The 23,260-nt window shown below is 40.4% G+C and overlaps 1 protein-coding gene across 1 annotated transcript in view; it reads right to left on the reverse strand.

Moving 5' to 3' along the window:
• Positions 1 to 18,916, reverse strand: part of DPY19L1 (dpy-19 like C-mannosyltransferase 1) — a 35,563-nt gene extending 16,647 nt beyond the window's left edge. Inside the window, exons 1-12 of the mRNA XM_083468781.1 lie at positions 18,462 to 18,916; positions 16,547 to 16,615; positions 15,509 to 15,533; positions 14,582 to 14,669; positions 13,494 to 13,631; positions 12,945 to 13,065; positions 11,347 to 11,440; positions 8,290 to 8,347; positions 4,888 to 4,979; positions 3,640 to 3,739; positions 2,484 to 2,561; positions 862 to 948 (exon numbers count right to left, since the gene is read on the reverse strand). Of these exons, the coding sequence (XP_083324907.1) occupies positions 862 to 948; positions 2,484 to 2,561; positions 3,640 to 3,739; positions 4,888 to 4,979; positions 8,290 to 8,347; positions 11,347 to 11,440; positions 12,945 to 13,065; positions 13,494 to 13,631; positions 14,582 to 14,669; positions 15,509 to 15,533; positions 16,547 to 16,615; positions 18,462 to 18,843 (1,332 nt within the window). The 5' untranslated portion in view covers positions 18,844 to 18,916. The remainder of the gene's footprint in view (positions 1 to 861; positions 949 to 2,483; positions 2,562 to 3,639; positions 3,740 to 4,887; positions 4,980 to 8,289; positions 8,348 to 11,346; positions 11,441 to 12,944; positions 13,066 to 13,493; positions 13,632 to 14,581; positions 14,670 to 15,508; positions 15,534 to 16,546; positions 16,616 to 18,461) is intronic.
• Positions 18,917 to 23,260: the final 4,344 nt, after the last annotated feature.

Below are 23,260 nucleotides of genomic sequence, written 5' to 3' on the forward strand. Positions count from 1 at the left end.
AACACTGAAACCCATTGTTACTGCTTTTTAAACATATACTGTGCTGTCTGTTATGCAAGATTCTACTGTACAATGGCACAAACTATTTGCACATCACATAATCGGACTTAGGCAGACCCACGGACGTCCAATTTTGCAGTATGTTAACCCAATAACCATATGACAGAATGGAAACAAGTAATGAGCTAAGCATACGTACACTTCTCCAAGAACATACATAACCAATAATCCAAAAAGACAAACCAGGAATGTCAAAGGACCACCCTACAGTGTCATTCTGCTATCTTTTTGAAGCTGTACTACATGCATACTTCTTTTTATTTAGTTCACTATTTTTGGCTTTCATAAATAATGAAAAGTTATATAATCACACTTATTTTATCTTATCACCAAATAAAGGGAATGTTATTTTTTCTGCAAACATATGGTGCTCAGAAGTTGCCTGATTAAGATTAAGTTGCTTTCAGAGCATGAGACTTGCCTCTTGTTTATTAAGCTGATCCAGAAGGTGGAATTCTGATGCATATTATAGTGCTCTTGAAAACCTGAGTTCTTCCCCATTCACTGTAATGTCAAGGCACACAAATCCATTGTGACAACAGCATTTGTTCCCAAACCGCAGAGAGTAGGAACACTCACAAGGGGCTCTATATATTCACTGCAAAATGTTTCATCCTTTTGGATAAAGCTTATTTCTGAAATGGTAAAATCTCCTGTCTCCAAATATAGAACCAGTCTCTCTCCACCCCACCCCCCCGTCAGAGCCAATATGAAATGTTTTGTTCAGGCAAACTTGTAAATTATTGCAGTAACTCAGTATAGTACGACAAAGGATTCTTGAGTATTCCTTAACTAACTTACCCAACTAATTACCAAAAAGGCAGCATAATATGATGTCAGCAACATAGAGTTTCCAAACATAAGGACAAAACATACTCCAAGTGATGCCTAAAGGGATATAAACATTTGAACATATTTTAATGCAATCTTTAAGCTAATAATGGATGTGACAGATGCAGTGCCTATGAAAACATTAAGTTTTATTAAATCTTCAAACACAAAAGGCGCTATCTTGAAACAGCTTTATTTCATTGTAAATATTTCTTATCACAGTAACGTAGCTTCCTAAAACAATTTTTACAAGAATCTCTCAGAATATGCAAAATATGACAATATATTGCTCTTATGTACTACCCACAGCTCCATACTTATTTTAATACTAAACTAACATGTCAGAAAATAAATAAAAAGAACCTAGTGTTAAGCTGTTACATGCTGCAGATATGCAATATAAGTCTATACATGTCTACTCAGACGTCTCATTCATTTTAAAGGGACTTAAGCTGAAATAAGCAAAAAAGCAAATACACACTTTCATTTTTTGTCTACAACCCCCCCCCCCTTATGAAAAACTTACAAATATAATCTTTTATATTTCTTTTTTAATAAAGAATTTGGCCTCTTTTTGTATCATGACATTCAGAATTATTATTTTCCAGAAAATTTGTAGATAGCCTTGCTTGTCCATTAAGGGGGGGGGGGGGAATGGAAGTAATACGTGTATTCAGGCCAACTAAATTGCCACAATACAGTATAGCACAAGTAACTGCTCAAGTTCTCTTGAACTCTTTAGGCTGGATAGCAAGCAAAATTACCACCACCACCAGCAGCGGAAGAAAAGGGTGAGTGCAGTGATCTTGGGGCAGGGCTAGAGCATCATGTGATGTTGGGGACAGGCCCCCAGTCCTTGCTGAAAGTGCTCCCCTTTCCCCATGCTAAAAAAAAAAATGAAGATGTCTAAAGTCTGCAATTTAAAATATCTTTATACAAGTGTGCAGGAAGGTATTACACAGACCTGGCTGAATACCCAGTATGAAGAAGTGTCCTAGGGAACTCAACATGTCTGTTCTCTAATGTGTGACATTTGTTTGTCCTTATAAAAGTGTTACTCTTAGGGCTGTAACTCTTGAATTTTTCAGAAAGCTACAATGTATTTGGAAAATTCACATCATTTTTCATTTTCCGTCTTCCTTACCTTTCATAGTGGAAAGTCATCTCTTGAGTCAGGTTCACAATGAATCTTAGCACATATTCTGTATATTTGATGGGATATAGGAGTGATCATCAAGCTTGCACACTCTTTGTTTTAAGTGAATTTATATACCTCTCCATACCCTGGGGGTCTCAGGGCGGTTCACTCTCCCATCAAAGCACACAGAACCTTTAACACAAACTAGGACCTGCGCATGTAAATGTCTAACTGGATGGAGGATAGTTCACCTGAGTGGAATAGGGGAGTGAGAACTTAAAATCATAAGCAGCACCATTTACTGATAAGAATAAGCCTCCAAGCAATTTAGTTTCTTTCTTCAGTTGCTTTCTTATTTTAAAAACCAACTCTGTGTCCACTATATTCATGATTCAGAAGTAGGTAACTTTAAGAAATTGATTCTACCCCTAAATAATTTAGGACTAAGTATTACCATATGTGCATAAAGTATCTTCTGTAGTTTGGATGAATCAATCAATCCTAAAATATAAATTCCAAAAACTGATGCCACCTGCAATTGAAAAGAGTAAAGTAATTGGAAAAAAGTTCTGTTGAGAACATTATTAAGTAAATTAGCTAGGTTCCAAACTACCATGCAATTCCTTCCGGGAGACATGGGGGTGGGCTGGGGTGGGGACTATTTCTTATGTGAGCCTAAACAGTAGTTTGGATCCTGGCAGTTGCATCACAAATAATCTGAAGAGATCAGCCACTTCTATGAAAAACTGGAAAATGAGGCACTGCAAAATGTCTTTTCCAAAGACAATGTGTTTACATCATTGTAACAATCAAACACAAGAATGACCATTCAACATCACAAGATTGATTAAAGTTATTTCACCCATGGCAACTAGCTTTGAGGCTGAATTTGACACACTTTCAATAATAACTACTGAAGCCACTGCATTAAACTCAGGAAAGAAGCAAAGGCTGTGTTTACCCATAATGTTAAGTCATGATTTGTTCAATAAGCCGTAAGTTGTCTCAAAGACAAGCAAACCATGACTTGTTTCTCCAAAGCTTGGTTTAAGTTTCTCCCATCTACTCCTCACTCCTTGGCCTGAGTTTCCTGCCAGGCAGAGATAGGAGCAAAGGTTTCTGTAGGGAAAGCGTAAATGAAAGCTTACTAGCTACTCATGCCTCTAGGTTGGCGAGTATCTGGGGAAGGTCTGACCAAATATTAAGCAAGGATGTTGTGTGCAGATAGAATGCTAACCCAATACAAAGCACACTTCGGCTAAACAAACCATGGCTTAGGGTTATGAGTAAATCAGACCACAGAATTATTGTAATGCATTCCTTGAACACATGCCCACCATGCAATATAAATTACACCATGAGCTTATTTGTACAACCATACACATACTGTAATGCATATACCCTCCCACCATCACAAAGGAACCAGTTTTGAAGAGAGCTAGTGAAGAAGTGCAGCAGCAGCAGTCCTGGTCCTCAAATGAGCCTGCACCTCCCACAAACATATGTGTGAACTCTATTGCTACACACCTTGTTGAACTGTTATTTGAACTGCACTATAAAATAGAAATGGATAATTATAATTCGGATCACTTTTACTGAAATTATCTTACCTGTGTTAGAAGAACAAACTGAGCAAACTGCCACGGAAGCATGAAAAAAACATTAGAAACAGATAGTGCAATCAGGCTTCTTCTATTAACATTCTGAGTCCTTGGGGAAAAAATAAAAGAGTAGTAAGTTCAGTATTAGGATTGTTCATTAATGTGAAGATCAATAGAGAATGAACTATTTCAAATTGCTTTGTATTTTCACTTACAGTAGTCAGCTAAAAATATATAATTTTAAAAGCTTTGAATAAGCCTCAGTGATATGAATTCTCACACTCATAATAAATGAACTGTAAAGTAGAAATTTACACGCACAAAGGATATGCAAATCAAAATGTATGTACGTGCGATATTTCTAATCACCATTGTAAAACTATTGCATCAACACAGAAAGTGGGGAGGAAAATCCTCAGTAACATTTTCATCTAATGTCAGGAAATATGTCTCAAGCTCACATACAACCTCAACCAGCTACCCCTTTTACGAGAGGCAGGAAGCAACTTCTGACCAAGCCACTTACTGGATTTAGGTGTATCCAGGATCACCCTGAACCCACTATTCATCCCTAGATTGAAAGAGGAGAAAAGATAGCAGTTTCAGGAAGATCCTGTGTACACATCAACCTGGTATTCAGCCATGTCAGATAGCACCTTTCATTTTCCCCAGTAAAGGTTGACGTCTATGGATGTGTAGCAAGAGAAAAATGCCTTCGCTACATTGCCACGTATGGAGAAAGAAGAACCCACAATTATAAAGAAACCTCTGACTGAGGGGAAACTTCCATCCAACCATAAGCCCCAAGAGTGATAGCAGACTGGGAGGCAATTATGTTCCCCACCACCAACAGGTTTCCATGACTACAAACCTTTCTCTAATCAAGCCAGTGAGCAGTACTAACAACACTGATCTGTATAAAGAAAGGAAAGCAACCATGAAAAAGAGCAACCATGGTGGGGTGGGCAACCACGTTTCTGGGGCTGCAATATCACTTCAAGGCAAAGACATAGCTAAAAACAGTTGTAGTGAGGATGAGCGTTTCCTCAGTGTATTTTCAGCTCCCTGCTTTCATACCAGTGCCATTCACTGGTCCAGTTTTAAGAAAGCGGTGCTGAAAATTTTCAATAATGAACATTCCAAACGTAATAGGAATATCACGCTCTCCACAAGATACAAGTATATAAATCAATACCTGGTTTGGGATTTTGTTTTAACTCTTCATATTTAAGAAGAAAGGAGAAAAATGGAAACTACCTGAGAATGTAGGTTAGTAATAGCATCTGAACCACAAGGAACGGATATGAAAAGCTTTCACGAAGAGGGGGAGTCCACATCACACGAGTACTCTGGAAGTAAAAACTAGGTGAATTCACTGTGTGTTCCAATACTTGTTTTCCACTTCAAAGCAATGTGTTTGCAACTGAAGCTTATATATAGCAAAACTGAAATTGTGGACACTTCCACTAGCAATTAATATCTAAAACAGTGTTGCAGTAAAGACTTTAAGAGCAAAGCAATGTATGCTTGAAGAATAAAAAGGTAACAAAATTTTGCAATGCTGCTGAAAAACAACTGGTTTTGTTTTAACAAAATTTTATCATCTACTCTGGTAACTTCAACCGAGAAATGCAGTGGTGCAAAGCAGTAAAAGCAAAATTGCAAAAATCTCTTACACGTTCATTATTTTACAGATTAAATGATGCAGCTCATCTTCTTTCTGGCATTCTTAGTTCCAGGTGGTATAAAAACATTAGGTGGCATTCAGTGCAAGTCCTACTCAGAGTAAGCCTATTAAAAGTAATTAATATGACTAATTTAGTGTCACTAACTGAGGGCTCTTGGAGAAGAGATGGATATAAATTCAATAAATTAATTTTTGTGGGTCTACTCATGAGTAAAACACTTGTTGAATACAACCCATTAGTCATATAATAGACCAATTGATTTCAATTGGTCTACTCTTGAGTATGGCCTACTTGGATTTACTCTCCATATTTCACTCAATCACTGCCATGTTGGCTTAGTAACACTCCTAGTCAAACCATTTAAGTAATACAATTTATATACAGCTAAATATTAAAAGAATCGGATGTGAAAGATACAAGATTGAAATATCTGGAAACAAAACAAAAAACATAGGACCAGTCATAGGAATTATTATTTTATATTAGATTTTAAAGTGGCTACATGCATATAGTTAACATGTAACATTGCTTCAAGAGGTTACGGCTCTTTTCTTTGTCAAATAACATAGGTGTCATGGGGGATATTCTAGTAAAATAATTTCTAATGTTCCTGGAAAGATTAATACTTGAAGAGAAGGGGGGAGAAAAAAAATTCTGGAACAATTAGCTCTTTAACGACAAAGCTTTATTTATTTCATTAATAAATATATTGTGCAAAAAAGTTTAACTGTTATGCTGTTTTAATGGACGTGCTTATTACACGTTTTAATTATGGATATTTTAATGTTTTGATGAAACAGTTTTACTATATGTTTTAATTATGGGTAGTTATATTTTTATAATCCCTTTTATACTTGCTGTTAGCTTTTACTTGTTTTACCTTGGTTTTTCTTCTGGAAATGAAAGGTGGATTATAAAGTATTTTAATAACAACTTAGTTCAAGTGCTATCATTCAAACCGATATGAAGGCTGGAAGCAACACAGTATTTGCTTGGGCTCCTTCCTGCTAATTTAAGTAGTGGCTTAGTATTATGTGTAAACCAGACCTATGCTTTAACAGTTATCTCCACATTTCCATAATTAAGAACAAATGTACAAAAAACCCACCCTTTCTCATTTGTTTATTACAGTGACAAAGTAAATTAGCAGCTGTGGTTTAACTCTCCAGTAAGCAACATATCGGGATGCGGGTGGTGCTGTGGGTTAAACCACAGAGCCTAGGACTTGCCGATCAGAAGGTTGGCGGTTTGAATCCCCACAACAGGGTGAGCTCCCATTGCTCAGTCCCTGCTCCTGCCAACCTAGCAGTTCAAAAGCACGTCAAAGTGCAAGTAGATAAATAGGTACCACTCCGGTGGGAAGGTAAACGGCGTTTCCGTGCGCTGCTCTGGTTCGCCAGAAGCGGCTTAGTCATGCTGGCCACATGACCCGGAAGCTGTATGCCGGCTCCCTCGGCCAATAAAGCGAGATGAGCACTGCAACCCCAGAGTCGGTCACAACTGGACCTAATAGTCCAGGGTCCCTTTACCTTTACGCAACATATTGGCCACATTTGCGTGTTATGCTAAACCAGAGCTCAGTGCAAAGTTCATAAGCAAGAACCAGGTACAGCAATAATAATAATAATAATTTATTTATACACCACCCATCTAGCTGGGTTTCCCCAGCCACTCTGGGCAGCTTCCAACAAAATATTAAAAGCCTTAGGCTCACATGCACCTCCCCTTCTCTCCCAAAGTGGCAGGAATTCAAAAGCTTCTGGCAGGGGTGCAGTCTCTGCGGGTCTCTGGGTGCCTAGGCATCCACAAATTTTTCAATTAGCGGGTCAGGGCTCCTCAATATTCCGCAGCCAGCCCAACACAGCCTGTTGCAGGGCTGCTGGGAGGAGCCCTGGTGTACCTTCCGAAAGGCTCAGAATGGCCTGCTATGGCTGCGACAGGCTCTGCTGGGCCCTCCCATTGCAGCAGTGGGCCTTTTGGGGGGCATGTTGGGGTTTCTCCCAGCGTGTGCCATCACAGGCACACTCCATTCACCCACAATGTGGGGCGGAATCCAGGGCCTGCCTAGCTTCTGGAGTGACACAATGTGTTAACAGCAAATATAGTTAATTTCAAGAATGTCAGTGGTAGGCTATCAAGCTGGCAGAAGGAAAGGTTTCTGAACTGGTAGCTTACACCATGAAGGAGGAAAAGGAACGGAAGGTGAACACACAAATCCAAGGCTTCCTGCATTGTTCTAAGCCATGGTTTAGTGTGACATATGAATGCAGCAATTAGGATTTATGATATTTTAATCACATAGTTACATCAGTACCCAATCTATCCTACACAATGAATCAAATATAGTCACAGATTCTAGACACATTTACTCGTGAATAAGCTCTGCCAGTTCTACTGAACTGTCAAGTAAACATGCAAAGCATCATGATGCACATTACAGGAGTTTTTCATTTGCAAAAGTAAAGGTAAAGGGACCCCTGACCGTTAAGTCCAGTCACAGATGACTCTGGGGTTGCGGAGCTCATCTCGCTTTACTGGCCGAGGGAACCGGCGTACAGCTTCCGGGTCATGTGGCCAGAATGACTAAGCTGCTTCTGGTGAAACCAGAGCAGTGCATGGAAACGCCGTTTACCTTTCCGCCGGAGTGGTACCTATTTATCTACTTGCACTTTGACGTGCTTTCAAACTGCTAGGTTGGTAGGAGCAGGGACCGAACAATGGGAGGTCACCCCATCGCAGGGATTCGAACCACCAACCTTCTGATCGGCAAGCCCTAGGCTCTGTGGTTTAGACCACAGCACCACCCGCGTCCCATTTCATTTGCAAGCAGCAAATGAAAGGAATACTGACCATTTCAACCTTCCAACTTCTTTTGTGTTTTAAACCGAAACATTTACTTTAAGAGATATGAACATTACCAAATGATCTGACCTTGTATTAAACAAAATATTTTAAATTCTGAGTAACCTACCTCCCCATGGTTGAAAAAATAGCATGCCACTGTAAGTAGTCCTCCAAACCTATTGCCACTGTAGTACAGGGGAAAGAAAAGGAAAGTAACAATTTTTGGAGTCTTTAGAAGGAGCAACTCAACATCTTTCACTACAAAATTAAAATACTGTTTACTGTATGAATTTAGCAGAAGTTTACACCCAAATGTCAGATAAGCAAAAAGAATTACTTCTTAGCAAGAGTGCTCAAACTCTAGATGTGAAAGATCAGGAATGATCCTGAGGTTTGTGTAGTTCCTTCCCCAGGTTTAGAAAGTAAGGACTGTAACCTTTCAGGCTATAGTAGCTGTTTCACAAACTTGGTCTTGATATTTACATCTGAACCAGGAGCAACTGTCTCATACAGAGCTAGAGAGGATGAGAATTAATACTGCCTATTATGTTAATATGGATTCTGCTTTGTGGCTTTGAGACTGTTTTAAACAAAGCATTCCATTCTACAAGATGCAGAAAGGAAATAAAAACATTAAGAATTTGACTACAACTTAACCATTATGTAGCTGTTAAACATTCATCTATTCTCCTTAAAAGGATGCTAATAGTTGTAGTTACACTCGTACTAAGACAGCACTTTTGAGCTTTTCCTTTTTTAAAAAAAAAGACTAGAAAAGACTTAGGACATGGTAAGTGCAATGCAGAGAAAGTTGACTGGTAATTTGAAACTACAATAGCTTCAAAAATAATTTCTAAAATATCCATCTAATGGCTTCTCAAACACTGCCATCTAGGGGATTAATGAAACCATGATTTAAAAGTAGTTCTAAAATACGTGTCTCTGTATTAAAACTGCTAATAATTTTGAATTACAGTGCATATGTTATCTGAGGTGTTTTTTGTTTGTTTGTTTTTGAAATATTTTATATGTGATCCCAGCCAACTGGATGTCACATAGTTTATGGACAGAATGGTGACACAACACACTCGGATCATTTTGCAATGATGAGTAAATAATGAAAAACTCAAGCAAGGGCAATGATTCCAGCCCTCTCTGTAGCAGCAAATACTTCTGTCCTTATTTGCACAAGCACACACCAAAAATTGCCAGAAGGGGAGTTTCCGTCACAGCCCACAAAAGCTTTAGTGTGAAAGTTCCCCTTCTCCATTTTGGCTTAGCTTTATTTTGCATATACTAAAGAGGAAATATGGAGCAGCTCATCTCTGTAAACTATTATGTTACCAGTGTCAACAAAGCACACAAAGATCCATAGAGGGCACAATTTACTCCTGATTTCACAGACTTTCCATTCTCTCAGAAAAACAAACAAAAAACCTTAAAGCTGCTCACATTTTTAAACAAGTGACCAATAAAGTGTAAAAAAGCACACAAGTGAAACCATCAACATAATACACTGCTACAGATTATTGCATAGAAATGCACTGCCACCCATAGAGCTTTTTCCTTCTGGCAGCAGCTTTTCATGTTTCATGGTAGGAAGAATATTGGGGCTTGCTGCCAGAATTGGTGGAAATGAAAAGCCTGCACATGCATGCAAAAAAAGCACTTTGATTCCTGACCCACATCTGCTACTGTTATTCTCCATGGCCACTGGTTTCCACTGCAAATGACTTTTATGAGAAAAGCTGCTATTCAATTGAAATTTTGAAATTTAAGCTACACTTTATAAATTCTATCAGTGATTATTCATGTTTTGAAACTATTTAACCACTGCAGCTACTCAAGCTTTCACATATGCCTGAAGCATCTAGTCAATTGCAATCAATTACACAAATACAAGCAAATGGAATTGTCTAAACTGCAAACTGTTAGAAGCTAAATGTAGCTTTAGACATATACCCAGGAAATGGCAGTTGCTACTTTTTATGCACCCCTACTCTGGGAAGATGTTCACTTCTGTTACATGCCAATTGATATTTGTTCTAATTCAGCAATAAACAACAGGTTTTCCCGAGGAAAGCGGTGGGACAAAAGAAAAATCTCTTAGACCCATGCCTAGAAATCAAAGAACAAAGAGAAATGAGCCCGTAGTTACTGTGATATCAAACTCTGAATTGACTCATTGAAATTAATGGAAAAGTGCATTTATTTCAATGGATCTGAGTATGATTTAGATGCTTATATGATTGTATGATATTACTCTAGCTTTATTCCAGTGAAATAGAGAAGTGACTTCGGAATCCTAGCATAAATGTTTAGCTGAAAAATTAAGTACAGTACTAGCTTCCCTTAAATTCAACCAAGAACTGATATTCTGTTAGTAAAAGTCCAAATTTACAAAGTAAAAAGGAAAGGAAAGAACTCAACTTTTGGTGACATGACAGCATCCTGACTCACGATTCAGAAGCAACAGTCTCTGAAGGCTACGTTCGAAGATTGTATCACCATTGTGATCCCAAGCATACCCTTGGCATGTATAAGTGTTGCTTCTGACATAGCTTTTCAATGTAACATAAATAAGCACATTTATATCTTGTGACCAGCTTTTGGAGTTTTGCCAATCTTAATAAACTGGCACACTTCCTACAAAGGATTGAAGCTATTCAAAATCAATACTTCAGAACTATACTTAAGGTGCCGAATGGTACTCCAGTAACCTTGTGCCTTCACATTAACACAACTTTGGACCACATCCAGCAGTATATGTATGTTAACTTGAGTTCAGATATAATTACGTTTGCAGGGCAGGGTCAAACAGCCTAAATTAAGAATGCGATACAGACTGAACTACATTTAGAGGCAGAATAAATATTCCCTAACACTACAAAATCTGTTCTTGTTCTATTATCCTGCCACATTTCCTTTGGTATATTTTTCAAACAGCAAGCTACAAAAATTTAGTCCAGATTTCAAGAAAGTAAATTTTTTGTTTCAGTCTCATAAAAAGGGAGATTTAAAAGAAAGGGGGAGATAAGATTAGAACAAACATCTTAAAGCTCAATTACATCATTTGGCTCTTAGTGTGCAGGACTCCACATAAAATGCAGTGTGCTGTATATTTAAAAATACAAAAATCGATAGTAACTTTCAGTGTATCAGTTTTTCTTCTTGTGCACCTTACCTTAGGTATGTGCCATATAGGAAGAATATTGACACCATTAATCCATTCAGAAGAAATATCATAGCCACATAAAAAGAAGCAGGATCTCCCAACCCTACAGAACAAACAAGCATTATTAAAACTATATAATGCAACAGTAAAGACAAGCTACAAGGAAAAAAGCATTTCAGAAAGCCAAATCTGTTCTCCCCTCAGAAAAAGATGATCTTTGTGATGGCAGTTGGGGGAAGGAGGGACCACCTCAGCTGGAACATCAGAAGCTCTAGTATGAACATCTTCTGCAGTATGGAAGCAAAAAATATTTAGATAATTCACTGTCACATCAGCTAATAAGAATAAATTATGAACTGACTTTAATTTTCCCCTGTTTTTGTCTATCTTTGGTCTTACATTAACAAGTCTTCAACTCAACATGCTGATAAAGAATATTTATGTATTTATAAAAATGTTTATATATGACTAATTCATTTGAAAGAATAAAAGCAGTTTACAACTATACATAAAACCATAAAATAAAAACTATGCACAAAGTTAAAATCAGACATCAATTAACTGTTGTGGAAAGATATATTCCTAATTGCCTGCACAGACCTGTCAGAAAAGAAAAGTCAGCAGGCATTTAAAAGTTGAAACAAAAGATGACTGCTGTCATAAATTAAGCCCAGGAACTGAGACAATTTTCTCCACTGTCATTAGTTGCAAGAGATATTTGTCAATATGCATGTATCTATAACTTTTTATGACTGCAGTTGTAAAACAATACAAGGACAACAAAAAGGATGCAACTGTGTAACAGTTAGGCATGATGCACACCCAATTTGTGAAAACAAATCCATAAGACTGTACATTTTGTTATTTCCATCTAGGAGATTGCAAATTTCCAGCCTGATATAAAAAGAAAACAGATTGAGATCCAGAAGCATTATTGCAAGGAATCAAATGTACGAGTGTTGTGGCTGCTAATTGGAAGTATCCAATCACCGCAAATGCAGTACTTCCTGCCATTTTAACAGCAGTTAAGACTGAGTAAGGAGCAGGAGAAAGGTCCATGAATTTACAGAAATATAGCAACCAGCTACTAATCTTTCTCCTACCCTCCTAGCTATCCTAACTTTCAGTCTGTTGCTGAGATACTGGTGCCATCCTTATTATTTTGAGATGAATGTTTATGCTTCATCAGTCATACTGATGACCAGGGTGAATTTGCCCACATACTCCCTGTTTCTTGGTGAAATAGAGAACAGCTAAGACACAATGTGTGGTGGTTAAGGTTGAAGGTTTCCAAACTGACAGAAAAACTAAAGATGGCGTTTTCATCTAACAAGTTTACAAAACCTGAAAAAGCACACATGCCCTTCAGTATCTTTAAAAAGCCACTTGAAGATTCTTTGTAATATAGTAAATTGTTTACTGCAATTTATTTTTGTAATTTAGCAAATTATTTATTGCAAGCTAAAATCTTTCATCAGTCCACAGATGTAGCAAACACCTCAGTTTTTCTTTGCCTACACAAAGGAGGCTTTGTAAACCTTCCCCTGGTGTTTCATATGCCATCGTGCAAAACATCCAATAATGAACAAAGACCAAGCAACACTTGCCTTCACAGCTCTCAACAGGACTGAGGTCTTCTCCTCTATTCACTGTCCAACATTTCTTTGTCGGAATACCCATCACATTCATCGTTTCTGTGTATAACCGGTACCAAAAGCCTACAACAACCTGTGCAGAAAATAGGATTTAGAATTTCAAAAGAATTTTTTGACTCAGATTATCCTGATGATTAAAAGCTTATCTGTTGCTATTCAGAAATATCTGTCTAGTTTAAGGTGTTTTTTCTTCCAGGATACTACATTTGACCTCTTACAACATTGTTTATGAGATGAAAGCTCAAACTACAGAGCCAATAATCTTGTACCACAAAGCATATTCATACAGCCTTCTCCAGGTTTTATGTTAAGGGTTGAACCAGCTGTTGCACTGGATAAGCATCTGGCACTAAAACAACCACAGTGTATTTATCTCCCTCCTACAACTAGCAAGGAGTTTTGTAGAGTTTTACCTACGCCTTGACATCAAAATGTGAGCTCCAGGATTTATGCATACAACCACATAATGGAATTAAAGCCAAAATGTAAGAAGTGCCTTACCTCTGGATAGACATTAAATCGTTTCAATGTGTTGATTACAAGAGGATACTCAGTTAGCTTGTCATTCATAATCGTCCAGACTCCATTCAGAAAGGATGGTGCCTCAGTGATGGTCTTGAAATAAGAATAATAGAGACCCTAAAGAGAATATATATATTAAGATGAAATTAATTAGCAGGAACCTTCACATTGTATTCTTCTCTTACAGCAACAGAAGTCAATAAATTACAGCTATTAATTTAAGTACTAATGAATCTACTTAACCTTTTTAAAACCACACCTAGGATGTGCCCTTCTTCTATTCTTGAAGGATGGGCACTGCTTGTTAATACAACAGTGATTCGTACTGTATGTTTTCTTAAAAACTTGTAAGATGCTTTAAGACTATTTTTGCAGTTAGTGACAAACAAACAAACAAACAAACAAACAAACAAACAAGGTTCATTGAAACACAGCAGCTTCAAAAAATGCAGTTTGAAGTTGACTTATTTCAATATTCGTAGCTAAAAACTGCAATTCAAAGTTGGCTTATTTAAAAAAAAAACATAGATAGAATTTACTAAAGTTTGTTGGGACAGTGAAGTGAAAAGCTGCTGTTAAAAACACAGAAGCGGAAGCTTCCAATCATCTCACAGACATGCTAGAGAACAGGGTGGGAGTGGGGAGTGAACGAACCTAAAGGGAGGCTACACTCATTGCTGCCACAGTTTAGTGTGATGTCCAAACTCAGCCAAAAATAATTTGTAAGCAGTGTTTGCTTTCAAAAAGTAGAAGACCAGAAATGTTGAATAAACACGACTAAATATAAATTTAATCATTCTAGGTAATTTGAGAGAATGAAAGAACAAAAATTAAAATCTTATTTTATTAATAGCTTATCATACCAATATTTGCAATACCCATTTGATTCAGAAATCCACTTTCATGGCTGTTTCATTTTTTAAAAATAAATCACAGGCAAGAATGTATACTATTTTAAGCTACTATTACAGAACTGGTAAGCATCCATGGCTGGCTGAAAAACACTAACAGCTTTTGGGTAACAGCTTTAAAAATAGCAGTGTCACTTAAAGTACAGACGCTCTAACCATTTCAGTTCGAAAAGCCATTTCCCTTTCCAGGGTTGAAAGATGAGAAAAGTGTCGGTCATTTTCAAAGAGAGCTGTTATATGGCACCTAAAGAAACAAAAAACAACAAAACTCAGAAATAAATCTGCAGCTTAAAGGAACTAGTATTAAATTACAACAGCCTTGTAAATAAGATCACAAAAATAAATGGTGTACTTTTTTTTTTTTGTTAGCCTACACAGAGAGGATAGCAGATGAGGAACAGGGCAATACAGCTGTCATCCCCCAGCCCACTCTGTTTCTGTACAGGATGCAGAAGAGCAGACTTCCCTAAGCAGAACCACATGCTGCCTTAAAGCAGGATGACAGTTGTCAAAACAGGGCCAGATGGCTCAAAAGTCGTATTTTACAATACAACTTTTAGTTCCTGAAATTTATTCTGATTGTGCAGATAAAATATCACAGATTGAATTCTACAGTGTGTAAAGTGCTAGTGTGTGAAGGCAAACAAGATCCAAGGATCTCCAGGCATGTACCTCCAGATGATGGAGACATCAGGTGCCATCCTGGTGCCCAGATATCAGCCCATCAGTAGCCAGGTGCAAAATGCGCCTGGCGAATTTCAAACTCTGGATCCACCCCATGGTAGTTCATCAGGAAAGGGTCTAGCTTTCTGGACCTGGGAAATAAACCATCCCCCAAAGAGAAAAATAATAGCAGGGGAAGGTGCATGCATGAAGATGTGTGGGTAGACAAAAAAAGGTTGGGTAAAAAAGAACGAGAGATCGAAGCTCTGATTGCTTGTCCATATAAAAGGAGAGAGACAGGAAAACTCAAATATAGGAACTATTGCCTAAGGCATTAATAATATAACAAGATCACTATTTTGGGTGGACCTTGTTGAGACACACATGCCTGCTGAGACCTTGTAACAGAGATAAACTTACCAGTGAAGAATTCCAGCAATGGCAGCTGTTTAAAACAAATAATCAAAAAGGTAAGATACTTCAACCTGTTTTAAAAATCTTTTAAAAGTTACACCTAGTTCTTAGGAACAGCAATAGGGACCCAGAATATTACTCTTTCTTATTTTTAATGTATTTTAGATATATAACTGTACAAATGAGAGCATGACCCAGATCAACAAAGACTGAAGTCAAACTATTTGAATACTGGCTCCTCAGAAGGTAGAATCATGATACTATGTCCAGAGAGCAATTTCATTACACTAGAAGCACAGAGACATGCACACTTAAACTATCAGTGTAACCTCTGCTACGCAGTATGAACAAATAAGAAAACAGTAGAGATTGTATCACCAGTACATGAAGTCTATGGTGAATTGTGGACATGCATCTTACTTTAAAATTAGGGCCCTTGTCATCAGAATTGTGAAAACCTCAAGTATTTGGTCACTAGATGTCTGAAAATGTGAGATCAACTCTAAGAATGAAGTTAAATGAATCTAAGCTGCATCTGCAGTACTCAAACAGTGACAATATCATACTTAATGCACCAAAGTAATCTACTAATATTGGCCTCTATCCAATTGTGTCCCTCCACTGACAGAACCCTCCTCAATCCAGCGAAGTTTCCATTATCAGAAGGTAGGTTTGTGTGCAATTTTCAGTGACCCTCACTTCCTTATGCTGCCTCCAGTACTCTCCCAAGATCTACTCCAGAGGGTTAGCGACCTTTTAGAAAAGCATGCTAGGTGACTGCAGAAAAAAATCATTTTCTCTACACTAGCTCACAGCAACCTCTACTGGATCAAAGGGCCTGCCAACACCAGAGGCACACAACTGGATACAACCCTCTGTCTTTATTAGAATCCAAAGCATATCAACAGCTGAGACTTAGCTTGCAATCCTGTATACACTTACCTAGAAGTAACTCCAACTGAACTCAGTAAGAGTTACTTCTGAGTAAAAATGGAGGACTGCATTGTTAAAAAACTACAATTTTAAACATATATTTCTTCCTACCCATTATAAGGGTAATCCATATCTTGCTATCTGCTCTTGCGATGAAGATTCCTGTTTCATTCAGATACGCTGTGTTAAAAAACAAAATAATTTCATTAGACTTTCTAATTGCACAGTTATTTCTTTAAAAGTTGTATTTCAACTTACAGCAGTTCACAAATTTGCTCTGGGCAAAAAGAGATGACTTTTACAAAGTTCTTTCATGTGCACTTTTTTGCATTTTTTTATTTTTATTTGAATCTAGGGCTTTACACCACTACCACCAACAATAGCAAGTATCAATACTGAGTTACAGCATGTATAGTCCAAATGAACCTGAATAACATTTTGTTTAGTTTCTGCATGATTATTAATACTTGGACTAAATGCAGATCTAAGTTCTCAATTCAAACAAATGCAGATCATTACTTTGAATTCATGCTATTGGTTAAATTAAAAGCCTTAAAAGTTATTTAGGTAATAAGCTTATTGCATGTGAAGACCAATCCTATGCATGTTTCCTCCTAAGCAAGTCCCAGTGAGGTTAGTGGGGTATACTCCTTAGAAAACACATGGGATCGCAGTCTTATGCACCGTATTATATAGCATGTTGCCTGAGGAAAGGACAAGTATGCACAGTCCTTAAACAATTCTGTAGTAATCCAGCAAAAGATACTATGTTACCTAAGGAGATAAAAATCACATTCTGCACTGTTAAGGAAAGCTGACAAACCCCGCCATGTTTTTCTTACATCACAATTTAGGAGACAGCTTGATAGAACACAATCTACAGAGAAAAAGGTACGTCTCTTTATGATTTCAGCGCTTTTAAAAATCACAGGAACATGGAAAACAAAAGCCTAACTTATCCCCCCCCCAAAAAAATGAACCCTCACAACCCTTTGCTTAAGCTCTATAAATGTAAACTGAGATTGATCACAAGGATTTTCATTAGGTTGCCAACCTTCCAAGTATCAGAGAAGCAAACTGAAGAAATGAAAGAGCCATTGGGTGTCTTGATTTAAAGGAACAATTTATCGTCCCAGCGAAAGGGTGATTTAGAGAGCAGCATCCCTAGTTGAAGTCAGGGTGATGTCCTCTGCCTTCTCACTCATAAATTCTCGGCCCCATCAGTATCTAAGCCCTTTCCAATTTTCACCCCTTCCAAGAATTGAGCAGCGGGTTGCATCCTTTCCCAGTGGCGTAGCGTGGGGGGTGCAGGGGGGGCGGCCGCACCGGGCGCAACATCTGGGGGTTAGGGGGCGCAAATCCATGGGTTAGGGGGCGCAAATTACTTGCCTTGCCCCGGGTGCTGACAACCCACGCTACGCCACTGTCCTTTCCATTCCCATTCAAGCCCTACCCGCGAAATATATATAGATATATATATATGAAAAAAATAACCCGCTCTTTCATCAACCTGCAACAAAGTGGCTCACAGCACGCAAAATGCAATAAAGACCAATCTACAATTAAAAACATCCCAAAGGGCAAGTGAGGCGACTTCTCGTCAAACGGGGCTTTGACGGTCGCCTGTCCATCCATCTATTTCTAACTATCCTGACGACTCGCTGACTTCCTTTCTGCCAACCTTATTTCTGAGCATGGATAGAAATGTCCAAAAAAAATAAAATGCCGCATTTTGTTACCTGTTTGGATACCTCCTTCAACCTAATTTTTTTTTTTTTAAAAAAAGCTTTTTTGAATGTATATTTTTTTTTGGAAGGGGGGGCGGAAACCCAATATTGCAAGCGAAACCCCCCCCCCACCCCAAAGAAGAACTCCCGTTAAACCCGAGGAAGGGTTCGCGTTCACACGGAAGCGAATCCCGCCTCCGCCACACCACTTCTCGGGGGGGGAAAGAAGCCCCGTCGTGGGCTCGCTTGCTCCCGAGTAAGCCCGCTGGGCAGGGCAGGGCCCCGCTCCCGCCTCTCACCGCGCAACCAGTCCTGGCACTCGCGGAGCCCCCGCGCCAGGCGCTCGCGCTGCTCCTCCGGGCGGGGGCTGCCGTTCTTGGCCGCCGCCCCCGCCCTCCTGCCGGCGCCCCCCCGCTTCATGGCGCTCGAGGCCCCGCCGGGGAGCTGCCGGCCCAGAGGCTGCTGGAGGCCGCGGGCGGCGGCGCCGGGCGGTCCCTTCTCGGCGTGGGCTCGGCTGGGGCTGCGCTCGGGCTCGCCGGCTCCGCTCAGGCCCCGCTGCTGCTGCTGCTGCTGCTGCCGCCTGCCTTCCTGAGGTAACGGCGGAGGGGGAGAAGGCGGAGAAGGGGAAGCGCCTGAGGGGGGCGGCGCCTTCTTGGCCAAGCCTCGCCTCGACCGGCCCATTTCCCGGAGCGGGGCGGGACGAGGCCCGAGCGGGAGGAAGAGGGCTCCCTCGAAGAGCGCGCGCGCGCGCGCTCCCGCGGCGAGGTAACGGCCGAGAGAAAGAGCCTCGCGCGCGCCCGGGCAACTGTCGGTCCGCGCGCGCGCCCGCGCTCGGCCCCGCCCCCCCTCGCCGCGTGGAATTCCAGAGTTCGAAAGGGGCTTCCCGGGGGTCATCTAGTCCAACCCCGCCACGTGGCCTCTTTGCACCAGCGGCGCTCCTAAAGGCACGAAGGGAAGAGGGCCTCCTCTCTCCAATGTCCCATCTCCCCCGCAGCTGGGGTGCAGGGGGCTTCTTTTAATTTGGCGATCGCTTGTATCTGAGTAAGGTTGGCTTCCGTGAGTCCCTAAGTGACTGTGGAGGCCAATTCTGGATCCACACATGCTTCCACAGTGGGGACATCGGTTTCCGTTTGGGGGTTGATCACGGTGTGGCTTTGCCAAGCGTGCCTTCCTCTTAGCATGTTTCTCCTTGCGTCCTGAGTTCGAGTGTCTTCAAAGTCCATGACACCTTCGGTAAAGGCTGTTCTCCAACTGGAGCGCTCGCAGGCCAGTGTTCCCCAGTTGTTGGTATTTATACTACGTTTTAAAAGATTTCCCTTGAGAGAGTCTTTAAACCTCTTTTGTTGACCACCAGCATTACGCTTTACATCTTTACGTTCAGAATAGAGTATTGCTTTGGAAGACGATAATCAGGCATCCGCACAACCAGTCCAACGAAGTTGATGTTGAAGAATCATTGCTTCAACACTGGTGATCTTTGCTTCTTCCAGTACACTAGCATTAGTTCGCCTGTCTTCCCAAGTGATGTGTAAGATTTTTCGGAGATCTACCAACCATACTGTATGCTTGTGAAACATGGGCCACTTATAAACGCCATCTTCAACTCCTCGAAAGATTACCGTATTTTTTGCACCATAACACTCACTTTTTTCGTCCTAAAAAGTAAGGGGAAATGTCTGTGCATGTTATGGAGGGAATGTCTACGGGTGGCATGCCTACGGATTTTAGATTTCCTCCTCTAAAAACTACGTGCGTGTTATGGTCGGGTGCGTGTTATAGAGCGAAAAATACGGTACATCAGCAGTGTCTCCGAAAAATTTTACACATCACTTGGGAAGACAGGCAAACTAATGCTAGTGTACTGGAAGAAGCAAATAGCTTTGTAAACAAGCATTTTGGTTTCTCCGCAAATGTCCCGGTCCTCAAACACTTCAGTTGGGAGAAAGCTAGACTCCATCTCCCCAGCAGCTGGGATGCAGGAATAGACTGCCCCTGCACGAAGAGGCTCCGCAGCTCAAGATATGACAGGCCAGCTCCATTGCTCATAATAATAATAATAATAATAATCAGGCCTCCTCTCCTGACAACTGTCATCTGGGAGCAGCCATTCCGTCCATGCCAGGGCTCGTTGCCCCTGCTTTGCTGGAGGCCCGGCTCCACCAGGCACTTCCTGCCTCTGAACTGTGTCCATATAGGAGCAACCGTCTAGAAAATTGGTGCCTGCCTTTTGAGTTTTATTTTCCTTGGCCTTCCTTCTCCTTTTCCCCTTGTGTGTTGTGTGTAATCTACCGTATTTTTCGCCCCATAAGACGCATCAAGTTTTTTGGGGGGGAAATAAAGGGGGGGGGAATTATTTTTCCCCCAGGCGCTTGTGGGGCCGGCAGCGGGGAGAAGCGCTCTTCTCCCCGCAGCCCGCCTTCAGATCAGCGCTGCGCCTCCCCACTGTCCCCGGAGCTTGCGGGGCTGGCAGCAGGGTCTCCCCGCCGCCAGCCTCCAAACCACTTCGGGAGACAGCAGGATGGCGGCGTTCCACCTCCCTCTGTCCCCCGACCTTGTGGGGCTGGCGCTGGGGCTCTCCAGGCTTCAGCGAAAGCCTGCATTCGCCCCATAGGACGCACACACATTTCCCCTTCATTTTTGGAGGGGAAAAAGTGCGTCCTATAGGGCGAAAAATACGGTATTTATTTGAATGTAAGCCTGCAGGTAGCCTTGCTTTGAATTCCTGTAAGCTGCTCTGGGAGCCTTTTCGGCAGGGTACAAATGTTCAGGCCTAGCTCTCACCGGTCTCACAGACAACAGATTCAGCAATCTGCCTTCCTTATGCCTTTTATGGAGTTTTTTTTCACGAAGTAATCTTGTCAAAGAAATAAAGTTGCTTTGTGGACAGAGTCTTTCTAACTCCCAGCAAGTTGAGGGAGAGGGTGGCACCCATTTTCTTTCTGGCGCAGAGCCACTTCCTTTGTTACCTTAATGGCCCATACTTAGACGGTCATTACCTTACCAGGAAGCTAGCCTGGCTGTTCCAGGAATTGAATCCATGATGGATCCAGGAATTAGAAGGAACTCCGATATACAGCCTACCACTACCACCACCCTGTACAAACTCATAAGAGTACGCTGGATTCCCCCAGTTGCTGCCCATACTATCAGAGTCTTTGTGATTAACTGATTTTTATCTCCAGCTTTCTCCATTTCACATTCCTTCTACTTTTGCTGCTGCTCCTTCGGATGCCTTGTCCATCCTGTCCTGACATTTGTTTGGTCTAATTTTCAAAAAAATAAATAAAAATTCCCTACCAATCTGTCTTACATTTACAAAGAAGGAGTGCGCAGTCCTAATCTCCTAACAGTTCTGGCATCCCTAATCTTGAATATGTACTCTTCCTTAAGAGCATTAGGAACCTTCCTAGATCAAAATCTGCCTTGTCGTATTTATTGCAAGAACTTGCTAGCCAGGATTAAGTGATCCATCCAAAAATGGTGAACTGTAGTGTTCTGGTCAGGTGAACTGTAGTGTACCTTCTGCCTATCAGTGCCCTAATCAATAAACTGTTCATACAAAAAAACAGCTTGTACTTATAATATATATATATAATTTTAAATGTGCCACTTCACTAGCTAGCTTCTGAACCACAGAAACTGCATCCCATTCGCTCTTGCTTTTTGTGTGCTGTTACACTCTCAGTCACGTCCGCCCACATTCTAGAAGCTTTATCCAGCTTTCTCTGTCCTCCGGCGAAGAATGCTACAAATAAAGCACAATGTCTTTGAAACGAGAACTGTCTTGCCATTCATTATTTAGAAAGTCTGGAGCGGGGCTTGCTGCCTTTTGAGGCTGCTTTTTCAAACAAGAGTCAATCCTTAGCTGGTCTAGTCTCCCAAATAGCTCTACCAAAGTCAATAGATAAACACTGATTTATGCTAGCTAAGCATCTAACCCTGGATTTAACAGTATCTGGGTTTTGTGATAAAGGCTTTCTTTGCAGATGGATTTTACTGAGACATAAGTCTACTCTTTTTAATCCCACTGCTGCAAATATTCACATATTGAGAGCTCTTTGTACTGCCTGCTGTAAAGCAGGAAGATTTAAGGACATGTTCGTGGGGAGCAGTAACGCTGCAGTAATTTATATTCCTCAGAACACATACCCAGAGTTCATACACAAAACCGCACTATGTACTCTCTTATTAATTGATCTGGAATAACTACTACCCACTTGGTTTTGTATGCACAATTGCTCATGCTAATTGAAATCCTCTTTTCATTTGTAACTCTGTGTTAAAAATGTGGGAGAAATTGCACTGGGATCTTGATTGTGACTAAAACAGGGTGGTCAAAGGGGTCAAGTCACATTAAGCGAGCAAGAATATTCAGACATATGAGCAAGCGTCTAATCAGTAGCATTCCTGTTTTTATACTGAATATTCAAAGCTGATTAATGGACAGATCCACAACACGAAGCCTCTGCGCTTATAAACGATCCCACTTTAATTACGTTTTTTTTAAAAGAAGAAGATTGATTTTAAATTTTAACTTGGTTATTTAATTGCACATTACATTTGTTTTGGAACGGCATCTAATAAATCTTGCAAATGAATATATTCAGGCTGCAGTTCTACACAGACTTTCCCTGGAAATCATTCCTGTTGAATTTAGTGGGACTAGGTGCTCAACATCCAACCCCAGTCTGAGGACACTTCTAGACAGTCACCATTTTCAGGTGGGATTCAATAATAGAATAGCAAATTTGGGTTGCATGGTTAAAGTCGATTAGCGTTCTTGCATAGCAAGAGTTTTCCCCACCCCCCAAATAAGTCTTCTCATGATAAGTAAATGCACTAGAAGGGGTGAAACAACAATTGTTTGATGCAACATTGTCCAACCTTCATGCACACTTCGTGCAAACAAACCAGGATGAATGCCCAGTAAATAGGTCATCTGGAAGCAGCTTGAAATTGTGCTTCTGTTTAGAAGAATTCTTTTCTTCCTGGCTGGACTGATCTCTTGAAAAGCCTTTGTTATATCACTGTATGCATTTCTGAGCAAAACAATAACGTTCTGTGCTTGGCTGGAGGCTGGTTTTTTTTCAGGTTTACA

The sequence above is a fragment of the Podarcis liolepis genome, assembly GCF_965112155.1.
Source record: "Podarcis liolepis genome assembly, chromosome: 12".
In the NCBI taxonomy this organism is placed as follows: Eukaryota; Metazoa; Chordata; class Lepidosauria; order Squamata; family Lacertidae; genus Podarcis; species Podarcis liolepis.